Genomic DNA, 17,122 nt, shown 5'->3' with positions numbered 1-17,122 from the left:
ATTGCAAAAGAAGCTTCCATTAGGCATTGAAAGTAACACTCCTTACAAGGACAAGAACAACTTTCTCATATCAAGAAAAACAAAGCTCCCTTCTCAAAGCATTCAGATACATTGAAAATGCAAGGTGAACTTGGCTGGGGAAAAAGTTGAGAGTAGCCAAAGCTGCTATGAGAAATAAAGGGGGTCCTAATAGATGACTTCAATGTCCCAGGGTCATGCCACCAGCAGCCATAAATAAACAGAGATGCTGAAAAAGGAATTTTAAAGCCTTTCTGTAAAATGATAAATACAAATAGCTGCATACAGTTAAGGAATATAATTTTATTTAAAAACACAAATGACAGGGCAAAAGGAAATGTACAAGTGTTCTGAATGTGGGGAAACTTTCTACTCTACAGAAAAAGAAATCTTTTTGCTTTAAAGTATGCAAAGAAGTGAAGCTAGACTTCATCTCAGAAGTAGATCAAGTAGACATAAAGGATATTTAAGCAGCAGAAGGGAAAGAAAGTGTTATCAATGAACGATAGCTAAGATCACACTCCTTATCTGTAAAGAGAAAGAATCTGTGATAAGCTATAGTACAAACCAGAATTCATTTGAAAGATAAAACCCAGAACCTGCAGGGCCAAAGATGCAACCTCATTTCCTTTTTCCCCTGCCACCCAGCTGCTGCCAATGATTTCACTGAAACAGAATAATCACCTCTGTTAGCAAAACCTAAAGGAGGTTTTTATGCCAAACTACTAAGGGAGCAGTCTGCAAACTTTTGATTGAGACCCATTAATAAATTTTGAAATCAGCTTAATATGATAGTATTTGAAAGAAGAACAAATTAAAAATAGAAAATGTTTGACATAAACCATGCAGTCAAGTTTCAGATTCATTCCATCTATGAGTGTGGATGTTTGCATGTCCTGAATTGTGAGGTAAGATGTGTTTCAGATCATCTCAGCCAACAAATTACTCAGTAGAGGGGACCTGAGTGTCACTTCCCTGTGACCCCCTGCGCCACCATCCCCTCACCCCCTACTAAATATCAAATCATCTTGCCAGTTCTAACTCCCTTTCCCACCCACACAGCCAAAGAAGGAAGTGGGGCTGTGTTTCTCTGTTTGTTCCAAGTGTCATGAGGGACAACTAGCTTTTAGGGTTCAGGAGTGGATGTAGACAACTTGAAGGAAGACTTGCCCAGACCTGGAAGGGCCTCAGACACAGCAGATGATGTGAAATGAAAGAAAACCATATAGACCCTGACCTGAGCTTGGGACTTTCTGAAGGTCTGAAGAAAGAGAAGGAATGGCAAGGAGGACTGGATGGAAAGTCATGGGTAAACAATGGAAAAAAGCTGAAACCCAAGAAACTGGAAGATAAGCCCACACTGTATTCTTCATGTTGGAAGATGATGTTAGTAACCCGTCATCCAGAGATGGAGATGCTTTTGCTTTTTATTTTTTTCTCTCCCGGAATGAGGATGGATACTTGCCCATTCATTCACATTCTCTGGATCCAGCTTCTCATGAAGCATAGTATGAGTTTGTAGGTGCTGGCTCAGACATGACCAGATCTGCCACCTGCCCTCAAGGAGACATATTTCACCAAGTAGCCAACAGCCATGAGAGAGATGGCAGCCGGAAAATGACACCAGGCCTGGTATGCTATCGACTTCATCCGGCCTCTCCACCCTGGTCTTTGCAGCCCCTTGGGAATTCCTCCACCAGATCCACTTGGAAATGGCTACCAAGGGGGCTCAGGGAACTGAAAACCAGCCCTCATTCCACTCCTCAAGCTGTGCATCCAGCTTGGGATTATCTTCAACTTGAAGAAGGAATGTTTTTCTAATTCCCTGGCCCTTCTCCATGCCACCACCCCCCAGAGTGCCTTTCCCTCATTTTTACAAAGGAAAAATAGCTAAAAAAAAAAAAAAAACCCTATAAGCTAGTAGCACCCCACTGGGAGGACAACTCAATTCCATCAACAAGTCACTGTTGTTTTTTCATGGAGTCAGGCAATCCTGCAGTGTTCAAAAGTCACCCACGTGCAGGATACGGGCACAGCCGGCAGTTCAAGTGACTTTTCCTTTCATGCACTTCAGCACTGGAGAACGTATTTAACAGCCAGCATGTGGATGGCCTGACAGAAGCACTGAATCACTTACCAAAGGAAAAGATACCCGGGATGTGAGCAGACACCACTCCCAGAATCCCATGTTGCCAGGCTGCACACTCCCTGGCTGCCTTTCACTTCACTAGATCTTTTTTTGTGTGCCTTAGGATGCCCAGGACACCCTCTACTTTTGAGAGTCCTATTTTGTTTGGGACCAATTCAGAAGAAAAGAGAAGCTACATGGGAGACGCACTTATTGCCACCACTGAGGGGAGATGAAGCGAAGGCAAAAAGCAGCATCCCGCGGCTTAGGTCTTGGCCCATCCGTGTGCGTGATCCGGTGACCTCCCAGGTCACACTCTGCCACACAGATGTTCCAACCAGTCCCCACGCTGCCACCCATTGTGCTGGCATGCAGAGGAGGCCTTTTCAAAAAAATAAGATAGATTTTCAGTACAGGCACTTTTTTTAAACCTCAGCTCTAACGATCTGCACACCCAATTTCTCATCATTATCTTTGCTAAATGCTTTCAGTGCAGGAGGGATGGGCCGACGGGTCTCTGTACTGGCGGACTATCAATAATCTCCCTTTGAGGCAAATGCCTCACTCTAGAAGGAAAAATGACTCTATTTTATACTTGCTATTTCCCTATCCTGTAGACGGGGCTAATACATATCTGCTAAGAAGTGCTATTGCAAGGGCTAAAAATACAAAGATTATAGCATATAATAGGAACTCAGTACCTGCTGGTATCCTTTCCCTTTGGGGCTGAAGGGGGGGGCGGTTATCAAGCAGGCTCCACTCTGCCTGGGCAGGAGAATTTTTGAGAAGGGGCGGGCAGTATTCTTAGACACCTGAGGGCACCATCGGGATGAATGAGTGGTAAAAGAGTCACCCCAGGATTGGAACACAAGGTTGAGAACTCAACTTCCCGTTCTAGTCTCTCTTTCACCACAACCTTTGTCAGCTGCAAAATAAATAGCTGCAAAAAGATATAAAATATCTTTTAAAGGGTGCTTAGGGAAATTGAAGACTTCAGAGGAAAAAGGGAGTGGCTGGCCTGTTACCTCCTCTCCATCCAACATTTACTTGCTTTTCTGGGTAAGACAAATAACTAAATTCTCGTTAACAGAGTATTAACTACAGAGAAGGTCTTGGTTCTCAAGAAAAGTGGGGTGAGATTATGGCCGTCTATACATCTTTACGTATTAACTAAAAATAAAGCATTAGCTCTGCGGAAGACAATCAGAGACGCCCCCTGACCTCTGCTCTCCTTGCTCCGGGATTCTGCAAACACTGTCACTTGCATCTGCCTTGTTCAAACTCTGCCAGCAACTGAGACTCGGCTTTGTGTGGCACAGTAGATTCTTCCATGAAGTCAGGTGAGGCGACCATCACAGGCCGAGATGGAACATACCAGGAGTCGCCCTGTCCTGACCCAAGACTCTAAATTATGTCTCGAAGAGAACTTCATGTCTTCTGCGTAATATAACCATCCGCTAAGTCTGTCACTAAAGATTAAGCATTCCTACATTCAACCTGAAACTCCTTTTCAGTGAAGCTACGAGTGTATGACACCTTAGGAAATCCTTCTCCCACTTCCAAAGAGGTTGGAATGACAAACCAATTCATCTAAACTCCACAGGATATCGAAGCCTCCAACTTTTGTAAGAAGGTTTTGGCCATGACTACATTTTTAGTAAATTCATTGCTCCAAAGCGAACTGTCCCTGCTCTACAGGATAACCTCCCAAAGATCACATTTTGAGAACCGAGTCTCTGATGATGTGCCTTTTGGCTCTCTCTGGCTTCCGTCCCTGGCTGAGCCCGAGGTAGAGCATCATTCCCATGCTCGCACCCCGGCACTCACACTGGGCAGAATGGCTGCTAAACGGGACAAAGAAAAGGGAAGAAAGCATCCTGACCTTGTGCAGCTCCACAGGAGTTGGGGACATGATCTCCTTAATTTCTTGTTTCATTTTTCTCAGGGTGACAGACTTTCTGCCCACATCTGTGGGCAGGGTGTTGCTCCGAGTTGTTTGGCTATAATGTGGTCGCGAGCTGCTCCGTTCCTGGAAGCTGGCCTGTCGCCCCAGCTGACTGCGAGGTGTTGGGGCCTCATGATTCAAACTCATCGTGCTCCCCGACATGATTGTTGCCTGTGGCATTGACAATTTTCAGAAACAATTAAGCCGCGGACTAAGAAAAGGGTTTGGTTGCTCAATACTAAGCACATTTTTCCTTCTGCCCAAAGTACAGTCTCTTCGGGGCACAACCAAAGGCCGGAGAATGGACGTACTAATTGAACTATGAAAGTCTGGGAAAATGCTTTACAAGTGACATTTATAATGTACATCTCAAATCCAACTAAAGTACTTAAGCCATTTATTTAATCAAATACCACCCCTGGCAGTTTTGAGGCAAATTGAAAAGCTATAACATTTGCTTACTGCAAACTACATTTTAAGCATTAACTTTCCACTGAGTGGGCTCTAAAGATGGGATTCATGAAGCAACTTCAATTTATCTTACAGAAATGGACTAAGAACTTTCCAATGGAACCAGGCGGTCTCCATTGGCAATGCTGCCTCTAGCCCCACCTAGAGGTAACAATGGGCTAAAACAGGGCTACTGATAGAAAGGCAAGAGCCAATGCTGCCCGCCTACCACTGGTACACTGTCTTTCTTTGGCCACGTGGCCTGTCCCAGAAGCTTGTAGAACCAGCTAGGTCTCCACACCATTTGGCATAGGTCCACGTTTCTTAGAAACGGTCTTTGTGGGAGATCGTCAAAGGTCAAAGAGTAATCATTTATTGTGCTACTGGATTCAACCCTTTGCTCAAAAGCTGGGAAACTTGGATTGGATTTTACCAGTGAACAGGGAAGTTTGTTCAGATTCAAATATGTTCATATGCGGGACACCTGGGGGGCTCAGTTGGTTAAGTGTCTGCTTTTAGCTCAGGTCATGAGCCCCGGACCCTGGGATCGAGTCCTGCATTGGGCTCCCTGCTCAGTGGGGAGCCTGCTTCTCCCTCTGCCACTCCCCCTGCTTGTGCTCTCTCTCTCTTCCCCTGACAAATAAATATTTTTCAAAAAATGTTCATATGCAAGGAGAAGCAAGATTAGACACAAAATATGACTGAATCTTGGAAGTGAAACTAAAAAAGCATCTGAAACCAATGTCATGTTGAGGATGTTCATTTCTCATGGTTAAAGGATGCTAAAATTCTGAAAACATGTCTGTAAGGCAGCTCCATCCTCCTTGGTAGGATGGTTGAATGATGATGGTAAACCGGCACTGGTGAGTCTGCCTGAGGTCATGGACCAGAAAACAAACCCCACATGCTGTGTTGCTGGCTACGCTGTGATCTAGTGGTTTACATTCATACTGATGCTAAAAGTAGCAGAGCGTCCTTTGTTGAGTCCTTGCATTCGCCCACTTCAGCCACACAACAACTTTGAGATGGACACTGTTATGACTCCCAATTTGTAGGTGCAGAAACTGAGGCACACAGAGGCTGACTTACCCAAGGTCACCCAAGTAGTAAATGAGCCAAGGGCACCATCTAAAATTATTGATTAAGAGGGAACACTGCAATGTGATCGAGTTTTCATTTGTTATCTCACTAAGATTTTGTAATTCCAAGTGACCTGGTGTTCGGCTACACACACACCAGTAAAGAGATCTTTGAGGGCGCCTGGGTGGCTCAGTCAGTTAAGCGACTGCCTTCGGCTCAGGTCATGATCCTGGAGTCCCTGGATCGAGTCCCGCAACGGGTTCCCTGCTCGGCGGGGAGTCTGCTTCTCCCTCTGACCCTCCCCCCTCTCATGTGCTCTCTCTCTCTCATTCTCTCTCTGTCAAATAAATAAATAAAATAAAATCTTTAAAAAAAAAAAGAGATCTTTGAATTGCAGCCAAGTATTGGCACCCATGTACATATATCTATGACTCCGTTGAAAAAGGAACAAAACCAGTTATCTTATCAATATCCTGACTAGGTTAGTTATCGTATTGATGACTTTGAAAAAGAAAATTTTAGTCGTAAGAAAAACCTTACTGGTCGTTGACCACTAACATGTGCTCAGTACCATATATATGTGTCTGTAGAATGTCATTTAATACTTGTGGTAAGTCTCTATGATATGTATTAGAATTATCACACCTCCCCACTTCAGTCATGGAAAGGGATGCCTGGATAAGGTGAGCAAGCTGCCCAAGAGTCTGGGATTGCAGCCCTCACGCTCGGATTCCAGAATCCTTATTCTTGACTACCAGGCTGGATTGCTTCCCAGTCAAGTATTCGGTTGAAACATATAAAATTGACTTTTTAGGATATTTAAAAAAAAAACCCTAATATGTAAGCCAATGTGGATTATCCATATTATGGTTTATTTCAGTTAAATCTCTTTTTAAAATGGAAAGTTTTTGACTACTGGCTTTGTTGGTGTCATGGGACATCCTTTATTTTATGGCACTTAACTCACTGAAAGCATTTCTCTGTTTGTCCACTGTAAGTGACAGCACCCAGTGATTATTTTCTTGCAGTGGTGACCATCCATCTATGGTTTTTTACCTACTTAGACAAGTTATTGGCTTTGTTCACATCTATTTTTTATATTCATTTTTCATGGGATCAGTGGGAAACACGTTGGAGGTAAAATACTCAATCACTACAATAGGGAGATAATGGTTTGAGCTTTGGCCACTACAGAAGTTCCAAACTGATCTAGAAAGAGTTCTGATGGAGGCAAGGTTTCAAAGCACGGCTTGACTGCTTTGTTTAAAGTGAACTTCAAGGGGCGCCTGGGTGGCTCAGCCGGTTAAGTGTCTGCCGTCGGCTCAGGTCATGATCCTGGGGTCCTGGGATCGAGACCCACATAGGGCTCCCTGCTGAGCAGGCTCCCTGCCGCTCCTCCTGCTTGTACTCTCTCCCTGTCTAATAAAAAAATAAAAAATCTTAAAAAAAAAAGTGAACTTCAATTACTATGAAGCAATATAAAAATTAAAACATAAATATAAAAACTAAAATAAAGTTTAAAATAATTATTTTAAATTATCTAAGATTTGTTTTCACTTCAGGATTATCTATTGCCTGTTCCCATTTTGCACAATTCATAGTGTATAGTTATAATCCCCTGCCCCATTATCAATGAGGTAACTGATACACATAAAACTTAGCGGGATATGTTCAAGGGTTTACTAGCTGATATTTAGTTAAGCCTTCTTCCTATATTAAACAAAAAACAGTTAAGGCAGTGTTCATTAATAAAAATGGCAAAAATAATAATTTCTATTGAACAATTATTAAGTGCTATGTTTTGTGTTAAGTGCCATATAAGCATTAGTCATTATAATCCCCTTATTTTATAGAAGAATAAATATCTGATAAGACAGATTAAGTAACTTGTCCAAAGTCTTAGTTTGAATTTTTCTCTTTTGTTAAAACTGTACATTTTTCAGTGCTAAAGTTGAACCTAAATAACTGCTAGCTAATGGGGAGAATGCCAAGTATAGTTTTCATTTCCATTTCAACTGTAATCATTTCTCATTTTAGCTAATCTTCTACATTTATTAGGGTTACAGTATGCTGTAACTTTTAATACTGGACGTAAATTTCATATGCAGGGAACTTGCTCTTTTTTGCGTTGTAACATTTACAATCAAGCAGAGTTCATTTAAGCTAGTAAATGAATCTTATACAAGTATAAGTAAGACTTTAATTTATCGATTTGCCAATCATTCTTCCTTGTTGAGGGCTTTAATTTCCTTTTGGCTTATAAATTCAACCCATTTCCCTTCTGGAGTTATAATTTCAAGGGCTACACCTGCCTGAAGCTAGGTTAGAAAAAGTTTCTGGGCTATTGCAACATAACTTCTATGCTCATAGATGTTGTTTTCATTTTAGATAACTCAGCTTCTGGGTGAAAACCCAATCTCATTGTGTTACTTTTTACATCACCCTTGTTTTACCTGCTATAAAAGAAGCTATTAGAAGAATGGCTGCTTCTTTAAAAGAGAAATATCAAAATGCAAAGTGAAGAAGGCGTATGAGCCAAACATGCTTTCAAAAGCAAGGGTATGTTCAAGAATTGTGAATTGAGCTCATTATCCAGTTGGGCCCCTTCTGCTAATCATTCTAGGTACAGGAAGTGGTAAAAGTTTAAATAAGCCAGCTGATACTTAAGCATTTTACTCTTTTTGAAAGTTGCCTAAAAAGGAATCAATTGCTAATGTCTTAATTTATTTAAGTTTTATAGCATTGTCCATCTCCAGGCCCTTCACCTGTGCTCTGAAGTTTCAATTCATGCCAGGTAATACTATATTTATAAATTCAAACTAATATTTTCCTTCATAATTCTCTTTGCAGATTCACAAACATTAGAATCACATCAAATATCCACACATGCAATTGAGAAGCAAAATAATACAAAGATGAGTATTCGTTTTAGAATTGCAATTTCACCCACTTTATGCCATTCACATTCCTTATGGTGACTTGGGGACCTCATATGACATCAAAATAAAAATGAGACTTTTGCCACTCTATTTTTTACAGCTCAGAAAATTTAAAAGAACATAAAAGGAAACAGTCCAGGACCTCCTAGACCAAAGTGTGAATATTGTCAGCAAATTCATGGCTTTGATTAAAGAACTCACCAGGAGTCCGGCTATTATGTTCCATCTCGCCACAACTCCCAGAATTCACACTAAGTTAATATGGAATCAGGATTTGCAATTAACAGCAAAGTACTGTGTGATATTTTGGCTGCTTTTCACACAGACTGGCCTTTTTCACCAGCTGCATTGTCATCTACTTTAAGGGCAAAACGAAACAAAATAAAATAAAATTTCCTCTTATGTTCCTCTTCACGATCAAATTAATTGCTATACCAGGTACAAATGAAAACATGCCAAAGAAACCTTTCTAAAGCAGCTCCGAGAATGAGATGTGCCACTGCTGGGGGGCTTAGCTCCCTCCCCAGTGACTTGGTGGCAAACAGGTACAGTCAAAGGTTAGCAGGGAGCGATGGCAGAAGCCACAAGTCAGTAAGCTCGGGGTGGGGGGTGGAAGTGGGGAAATAAATACTTTCAACTGCACTGAATAAAATCAAATTGCTATCCGGACGGCAAGGGGGCAGGGAAGGCAGCTTCACAAGCAAAAATATAAACATAAAGGGTAGCTACCAAGAGAGTCATGTTTCTCAAAGACACACGCCTGTCAGCTTTCTCCTGTGGAAAGGGGTTAAAGCTTTTAAATGAACTGATGTGATAAATGCAAACTCAAAAGGACCAAAAAAAAAAAAAATGAATGTAGAAACAATAAAAGTAAGTAGCAGGACCGAGGCTACCTCGAGTTCTCTCAGAATTCCCGACTGTCCACAGGTTTCCAAATCCTCCAGTGCTTGGGACCAGAAGTTCTCCTCTTGTTCAGCCTCCGAATTGTTGGGAGCCCCTGTGAAACTGTCATCAAAAAGCACAGTCTGGGTTGAGAACTTGCCAGACATAATCCAGAATCTCTCTCTTTCCTCTCACACACACCCAAAAAATGGGAGATCCTTTTGGGATCTGGCTTTCTTCCAACTGTAACCTCCGAGTGAGGCTGCTTTCGGAAATGCAAAGTATCTCCAAGAACAGAGGGAAGGACCACGGTCTTACTAACTGAATTTGAGTTTTCATGGCTACTGTAGAATGAACCGCATCAGCATGGCGCCATGGGGGAATATCTTTCAGCTGCTCTGCCTGGTGACAGAGAAGTCAAACTTCCAAGAGAAAAATGTTTTCTCACTTATAAATATCAGTATAGATCATTTAAGGGCTACCGGTTTTTATGAATTTCCTTAAAATATTTTGGTAAGGAACAAAATGCTAAAATATATCTCAATTCAAACTATGGGATCCTTGATGTATCTTTTTTTTTTAATGTAAATTAACGTGAAGCAAACTTTTAAAGGAAAAGAGAGGACACTAGTCAGAGAGTGAGGACAGCGTTTACAGATACAGATCTTCCCATGTGCTACTATTGTTTTCATTAGGGGAAACTGAGCTCTTGCCTTGCCGTGGGGTGATGCCATGCTCCTGCTGGGCAGGCATGGGTCTCTGAACCCTGCCAGGGGCGGGTGTGGGGGTTCCTGTCATGCTCCCGATGCTAGCAATATGTGCCACCGGAAGTAGACAGATTCAGATCTGGGCTAATGGCCGCGAAGCAGTTTGGACAGGCAGCGGTTGATGAAAACCTTACCCACTGACTGTGGACCGGTCCCAGTCTTCATTACTCAGCCCCACGTCTGGGTAAGTCTGGCTTCGTGGCTTAGTGACTGGGGACAGGCTGCCTCTCTGCTTTGGACCCCTCCACTCGTAAGTGTTGAAGCTGTAGCCTGAGGCCTGAAAGCCAGAGCCTGAAACAAAAATCAGGTGTCACCTTCTGTTTCTGAGAAGGACTGGAGAGGGTCTGTTTGGTAATTTGTCTTTTTCTGCGGTTTCTATTAGTTCACTCAAGGTAGCTGATGTTAACTGAATTTGGGATCAGAAAGGCCATGGGATAACACTCAAGTCTTATAGGCAAAACACATTCACACGCATTATGTTAACTGATTCCAACAACAGCTCTGAGGTAAGACCTTTAGACCCAAGCAGGAGAGCCCACTGTGTTGTACCTGTTTTTATTAGGGCTCCTGCCCTGCTCTCTCTGGGCAAGAAATCTGCTGCGCCAGGGGGAGGTACCCCCAAGACCTGTATCCAACCCTTTCTAAAGCAAGTTCTAGAAAGTCAGAATGCTGAACTTCCTGCCCAGATACCCTGTGTTCACCTACAGGATGCGTGAGGGCTTCTTACCCAAGTCTGTCTTTTTGAGAGTGGAATTTGCCACCAGATGTGGGTTCCAGGCCCAAGGAGTGGCTAAGCGGCTGCTGGTTGTAGGGGTGTGGATGGAGCTTGGCTCTGCGGGGCTGGGGCCCACAAATGTTAGGGATGGGCCCGAGGATGACTTAATCACGATGAGAAATGACATTGTTAGTAAAAAGAGGGGTGGAATAAGAATGGTGACAGCAGTAACAATAGGGATCACAGAGTGGGTACTTATGTACCTGAAACTTCATTAAGTGCTTGATTTGCATCGCCTTCTTTATTCTTCATAACCTTCTTCCAAGGTAGTACTATTATTATTTGCATTTTACATATGAGCATACTAAAGGCTTAGAACAGTGGTTCAAGTATGTAGGGGTATCTGCAAACTCTCCCCCGGGGCTTCCAGTCATAACCTTAGGAGCATCAGTTCTTAGACCCTCAGGGTCCTTAAGCACGTTTTCCCAAAATCAACCCCACCGAAAAGAACCAAGGGTCCAAGATCTGTTGGCTCTCCCTTCTCAGTTGTTTTTCTGTCACTTTACAAATGAAAGACACATTTCTTACGCATCTCAAACCTTTTGAAGGAGCTTGGCTCTGGGACGCAAAAACCCCCAGTCGTCAAATCAAGGAATAATTTGGGCAAGCCCCGCTCCTGAGAGAAGGTCTCCAGGGAGCAGCGCCTTAATTCAACCAGGCACAGACTCCTGGTAAGGTTTCCCCTATCCCCCAACCACCTGTCTCTCTGCATCTCAGAGTTAGAATTCAAAACAGTTGTCGGGGTGGGAGGTGGGCATATTATTATGTTTATTGGAATTATAAAATGAAAACTGACTTCCTTTCTGACAGGGAGTTCAGTCCGATTAGCTTGATAGGTGAGGCAGGGTGGAATGGCTTTGGCAATTGGGTTATAAAGTGGACATTTTCCACAAATTTGAGCTAAATCCATGGTTCCCGATTTTGACAAAAGTATGTTAAGGCATGTTAATGACCAGCTAGAAATTATAGTCTTTGCAAGTATTTAAATTTGGGGAGAAAAAAATGAGATGACAACTTTAAATGTGTGACGGGGTATGCGGTTTTTCAAAATTCTTTTGGGAGGTTTATTTTTTTTTTAAGATTTTTTATTTATTCATTTGTCAGAGAGAGAGAGAGAGAGAGAGCACAGCAGAGGGAGAAGCAGGCTCCCTGCTGAGCAAGGAGCCCGATGTGGGACTCGATCCCAGGACCCTGAGATCATGACCCGAGCCGAAGGCAGACGCTTAACCGACTAAGCCACCCAGGTATCCCCCTTTGGGAGGTTTAAATAGGAGAGCAGGGGCTTTCGGGCAGGTCTGACTCTACAGCGTGTGCTATAATCATGATACATGGCTCCATCCACCATTTCGGGTTGTGACCCACTGTATATGTGTGTGTGTGTGTGGTCTGTATGTGTTTACGTGTGTGTACCAGGTTGCAATATAATATGTATTTCATACTGTGTTTAAAATCTATTAGGACAAAAACCAAACAAAACCCCCCCAAAAAACCAAAATAGTTAATACAACAAACAGGCCTTGGCTGCCATTTTCATATACAATGAAACGAGCGTATCACATAAGATGACTGTCACCAAGGCATCCCTGTTTCGTCTTACTCACTTTCCCTCCACTTGTTAGAACCTATAATGTCATCCTTACTAATAGAGCGCAGAGGAAGCAGGATGCCCAAAGGATAATGCTCTGATCAAAAGGACTTGATCTCAAGAATGCAGGGGAATGCCCACAGCTGCAAGAACCTTCTATGAACCTTCTGTTTTAGGATACCAAGCATTAGGAGTCCTTGGCGCAGAGAAAATATTTACAGTTTGATATCTCATTTTCTTCCTGGGTAATAACAGAAGTATGGCTAGCCATTTGGGAAGAAATTTTGTGTGATCAATGTGCTGTTTTCTGTTGAAAGCGCTGAATTAAGGAAACGCACAGGTCTCTTCTTGAAGGGGAGTGCTGCAAATCACTGCATTTCTCCTGACTTTCTCTTACGGGCTATCCATTTTCTCCTTCCCAACCAGAGAAACCAACCCCCCAAATAAGTAAAGTCTCCCTTTTCGTGATACAAAAAGAGGTAGGGGAAGCCTCACTTGCCTTAACTAGCTTTCAACTTGCGAAGAGCCAAATGCCAAATGGTGGTGTCCTCTGGACAGTATCCTTTTCTGATAAGCATTAACCTGTTTGATCAATCAGTTCCCTGGGGAAATTCCAACATGTTTTAAACTGGACAGATTAACTTTCTGATTTTCCTTCCAACTGTTGTTTGCAAGTAGTTCTTGGTGATTGGGCAAGAGTGTAAGGATGGCCTTGAGCAGATGGGCAGCATTGTTCGTCGCTCGGGAAACACCTCTTTTGGGAAAGCGTGTCTGCCTACACCAAGGGTGCCTTGTGTTAGTAAGCAATATTAAATGATTATTGCATTACAACAAAGCAGGGCACGAAGAGGGGATAAAATTCAAATATCCCTGGGTTAGGTATAGGCTCAAAAGACCTGGGTCCATGCTGTGCTGACACAGGCACTGGGTAAGAAACATGGGTCCAAATCCCAGCTTTGCCACTTCCTTGTTCTGTAGCCTCACCAACTCACCTCAGTGTAAGATAGGGCTAACCATACATATGTGCCTCACCAGCTTGACATGAGGACTGAGAATAACATACACAAACTCGCAAACATAATGAGGTTTTAAGAAATACAGATGCCCATCACTTTTATTATGTGCTAAGCCATTCAACTTCTCAAGATCTCAGTTTCCTTCTCTTTCATGCTGCCTGGAATGTAGGTGAAATAACTGGTACCCTGGTAACCAAGTGCTAGGCATAATAAAGAAGAAAAATTTAAGAGCATGGGTCTTCGAGGACACTGTGGAGTTATATGCCAGCTCTGAAATGCCTACTTTTAAAAAATGATTTAAGTCACTGTAATATTAGGGTATTCAGTTCTATTCAGCTATATCAATCCAACTGATATGCTGGGTTACAGTTAGTTTTGTAGATCTGACTTCCCTCTCATTCAAATCCCAACATCTAGACTTGGGTTAGGAGTAGGGAGATAGCAACTGATTCTGGCTGCATGTCCATCCCAGCTTTTCTAGCAAAACAAAGCAAAACAAAAAACCCTCCCCTCCAAAAAACAAGAAGAGTTGATATTTTAATCCATAGCTGACTCCATTTCTACTTCTCCACTGATTTAGAATGGATAAAGGTGGGGATTGATGAACATATTAACATACTGATTAACCTACCTAGTGCTGTGCGGTACCAAAGAGCAAAGCTTGCTTGGCGAGTAGCGAGAAGCTCAGGATGTATAGAGTAAAAGGTACTACAAGGAACTGTCAGGAGATGAGATTGATGAGTGGTTGGGAACTAGATTACAAAGAACTCTGGTTTAAACTGAGTACCGTTATCCTAAAACAACAGAGAACCAACAAGAGGGCTTTTGTTTGTTTGTTTTTTAAGGGAGGGGCAAGATTAGATATAGTTTATTTTTTTAAAAGATCATTGATAGTAATATACTCAAAGTAAGGAGATGGTGAGGAAGTAAATATTTCAGGCCTGATGAAGGTTTTATAACAAAGGTGTGGTGTCTAAATGTGGTGTCTGGGAGGGCCTCCAAATGTAGGGTGACAATTGGGTGGAGGCAGATGGTGTGGGCAGTGAAAGGATTCACCTGAGGCAGAACAAAGGATATAGAAGTTTATTGAATACACAGCCAGAGAGCAGCGAGCAGGACAGGATGGGAGAGGTTGTTTGCCCTGAGGCAGAGGGTGGGGGCTGCTTTTTTAAAGGGAGAAGGTGAGGAGGTGTGGCGACCTCTGGAATTCTCCTTTTTTTTGGTGACTGTGCCTGGGTATCTTAAGGTGGTTCCCCTGTTGGGCCTGTCTGTATCCAGCCAGGGGGCGCTACGGGCCCTTTCTGCATTCTATCGCTCAAGCCTGTGTGCCTAAAAGTAGCCTCCACAACAGACAGTAGCAATGAATGGAGAGACAGGAGATATGTGAAGCTGGAGGTAGGAGAGGCTGAGTCCTAATGACAAAGCGGGCCACCTGCCTCATCCAGGGTCTTTACTACAGTGGGAGAAAAATAACTAACTCGTTTAAACAGCATCATTTGTATTTTCTTTCATATGTAAGTGAACTCAATCCCTAACCAATGTAGGTGGAGGATGATCGCATAATTTAAAATAGGGAATGTCTTTTGACAAAATACAACATCCTTTCCTGATTAAAACTCTCCAGAGTATAGGGATAGAGGGAACATTCCTCAAGTTCATAAAATCCATCCGTGAAAAACCCACAGCAAATATCATCCTCAATGGGGAAAAGCTGAGAGCCTTTCCCTTAAGATCAGGAACATGTCAAGGGTGCCCACTCTCACCACTGTTGTTCAACATAGTACTAGAAGTCCTAGCAACAGCAATCAGACAACAAAAAGAAATAAAAGGTATTCAAATTGGCAAAGAAGAAGTCAAACTCTCTCTTTTCACAGACGACATGATACTTTATGTGGAAAACCCAAAAGACTCCACCCCCAAATTACTAGAACTCATCCAGCAATTCAGTAATGTGGCAGGATACAAAATCAATGCACAGAAATCAGTTGCTTTCTTATACACTAACAACGCAACTGTAAAAAGAGAAATTAAAGAAACGATTACATTTACAATAGCACTGAAAACCATAAGATACCTCGGAATAAATCTAACCAAAGAGGTAAAGGATCTATACTCTAGGAACTACAAAACACTCATGAAAGAAATTGAAGAAGACACAAAAAGATGGAAAAATATTCCATGCTCATGGATCGGAAGAATAAACATTGTTAAAATGTCTATGCTACCCAGAGCCATCTATACCTTCAATGCCATCCCGATCAAAATTCCAATGACATTTTTCAAAGTGCTGGAACAAACAATCCTAAAATTTGTATGGAATCAGAAAAGACCCCGAATCGCCAAGGAGATGTTGAAAAAGAAAAACAAAGCTGGGGGCATCACGTTGCCCGATTCCAAGCTATATTACAAATCAGTGATCACCAAGACAGCATGGTACTGGCACAAAAACAGACATACAGACCAATGGAACAGAATAGAGAACCCATATATGGACCCTCAACTCTATGGTCAAATAATCTTTGACAAAGCAGGAAAAAACATGCAATGGAAAAAAGACAGTCTCTTCAATAAATGGTGCTGGGAAAATTGGACAGCCACATGCAGAAGAATGAAACTCGACCATTCTCTAACACCATTCACAAAGATAAACTCAAAGTGGATGAAAGACCTCAATGTGAGACAGGAATCCATCAAAATCCTAGAGGAGAACATAGGCAGTAACCTCTTTGACATCGCCCACAGCAACTTCTTTCAAGATATATCTCCAAAAGCTAGTGAAACAAAAGCAAAAATGAACTTTTGGGACTTCATCAAGATAAAAAGCTTCTGCACAGCAAAGGAAACAGTCAACAAAACAAAGAGGCAACCCACAGAATGGGAGAAGATATTTGCAAATGACACTACAGATAAAGGGCTGGTACCCAAAATCTATAAAGAACTTCTCAAACTCAACACCCAAAAAACAAATAATCAAGTCAAAAAGTGGGCAGAAGAGATGAACAGACACTTCTCTGAAGAAGACATACAAATGGCTAACAGACACATGAAAAAATGTTCATCATCATTAGCCATCAGGGAAATCCAAATCAAAACCACACTGAGATACCACCTTACACCAGTTAGAATGGCAAAAATGGACAGGGAAAGAAACAACAAATGTTGGAGAGGTTGTGGAGAAAGGGGAACCCTCTTACACTGTTGGTGGGAATGCAAGTTGGTACAGCCACTTTGGAAAACAGTGTGGAGGTTCCTCAAAAATTTAAAAATAGAGCTACCCTATGACCCAGCAATTGCACTTCTGGGTATTTACCCCAAAGACACAGATGTAGTGAAAAGAAGGGCCATATGCACCCCAATGTTCATAGCAGCAATGTCCGCAATAGCCAAACTGTGGAAAGAGCCGAGATGCCCTTCAACAGATGAATGGATAAAGAAGATGTGGTCCATATATACAATGGAATATTACTCAGCCATCAGAAGGGATGAATACCCAACTTTTACATCAACATGGATGGGACTGGAGGAGATTATGCTAAG

At 42.3% G+C, this 17,122-nt stretch overlaps 1 protein-coding gene across 3 annotated transcripts in view; it reads right to left on the bottom strand.

Annotated features, from left to right (window-relative positions):
- The window catches only part of GRIP1 (glutamate receptor interacting protein 1), a 391,246-nt gene that overhangs the window by 12,590 nt on the left and 361,534 nt on the right, over nt 1-17,122 (bottom strand). For 2 of the 3 annotated variants that reach the window (XM_044915371.1, XM_044915372.1), the window contains 4 exons: nt 10,344-10,500; nt 9,454-9,565; nt 9,290-9,334; nt 4,029-4,262 (listed from right to left, as the gene is read on the bottom strand). In XM_044915371.1, the coding sequence (XP_044771306.1) occupies nt 4,029-4,262; nt 9,290-9,334; nt 9,454-9,565; nt 10,344-10,500 (548 nt within the window). The remainder of the gene's footprint in view (nt 1-4,028; nt 4,263-9,289; nt 9,335-9,453; nt 9,566-10,343; nt 10,501-17,122) is intronic. The other variant, XM_021678544.2, reaches the window with a different exon arrangement.

This window comes from Neomonachus schauinslandi, chromosome 5 (genome assembly GCF_002201575.2).
Source record: "Neomonachus schauinslandi chromosome 5, ASM220157v2, whole genome shotgun sequence".
Classification (NCBI taxonomy): Eukaryota; Metazoa; Chordata; class Mammalia; order Carnivora; family Phocidae; genus Neomonachus; species Neomonachus schauinslandi.
Note: the sequence above shows the minus strand (reverse complement) of the source record. Positions and strands in the feature narration are given on the sequence as shown.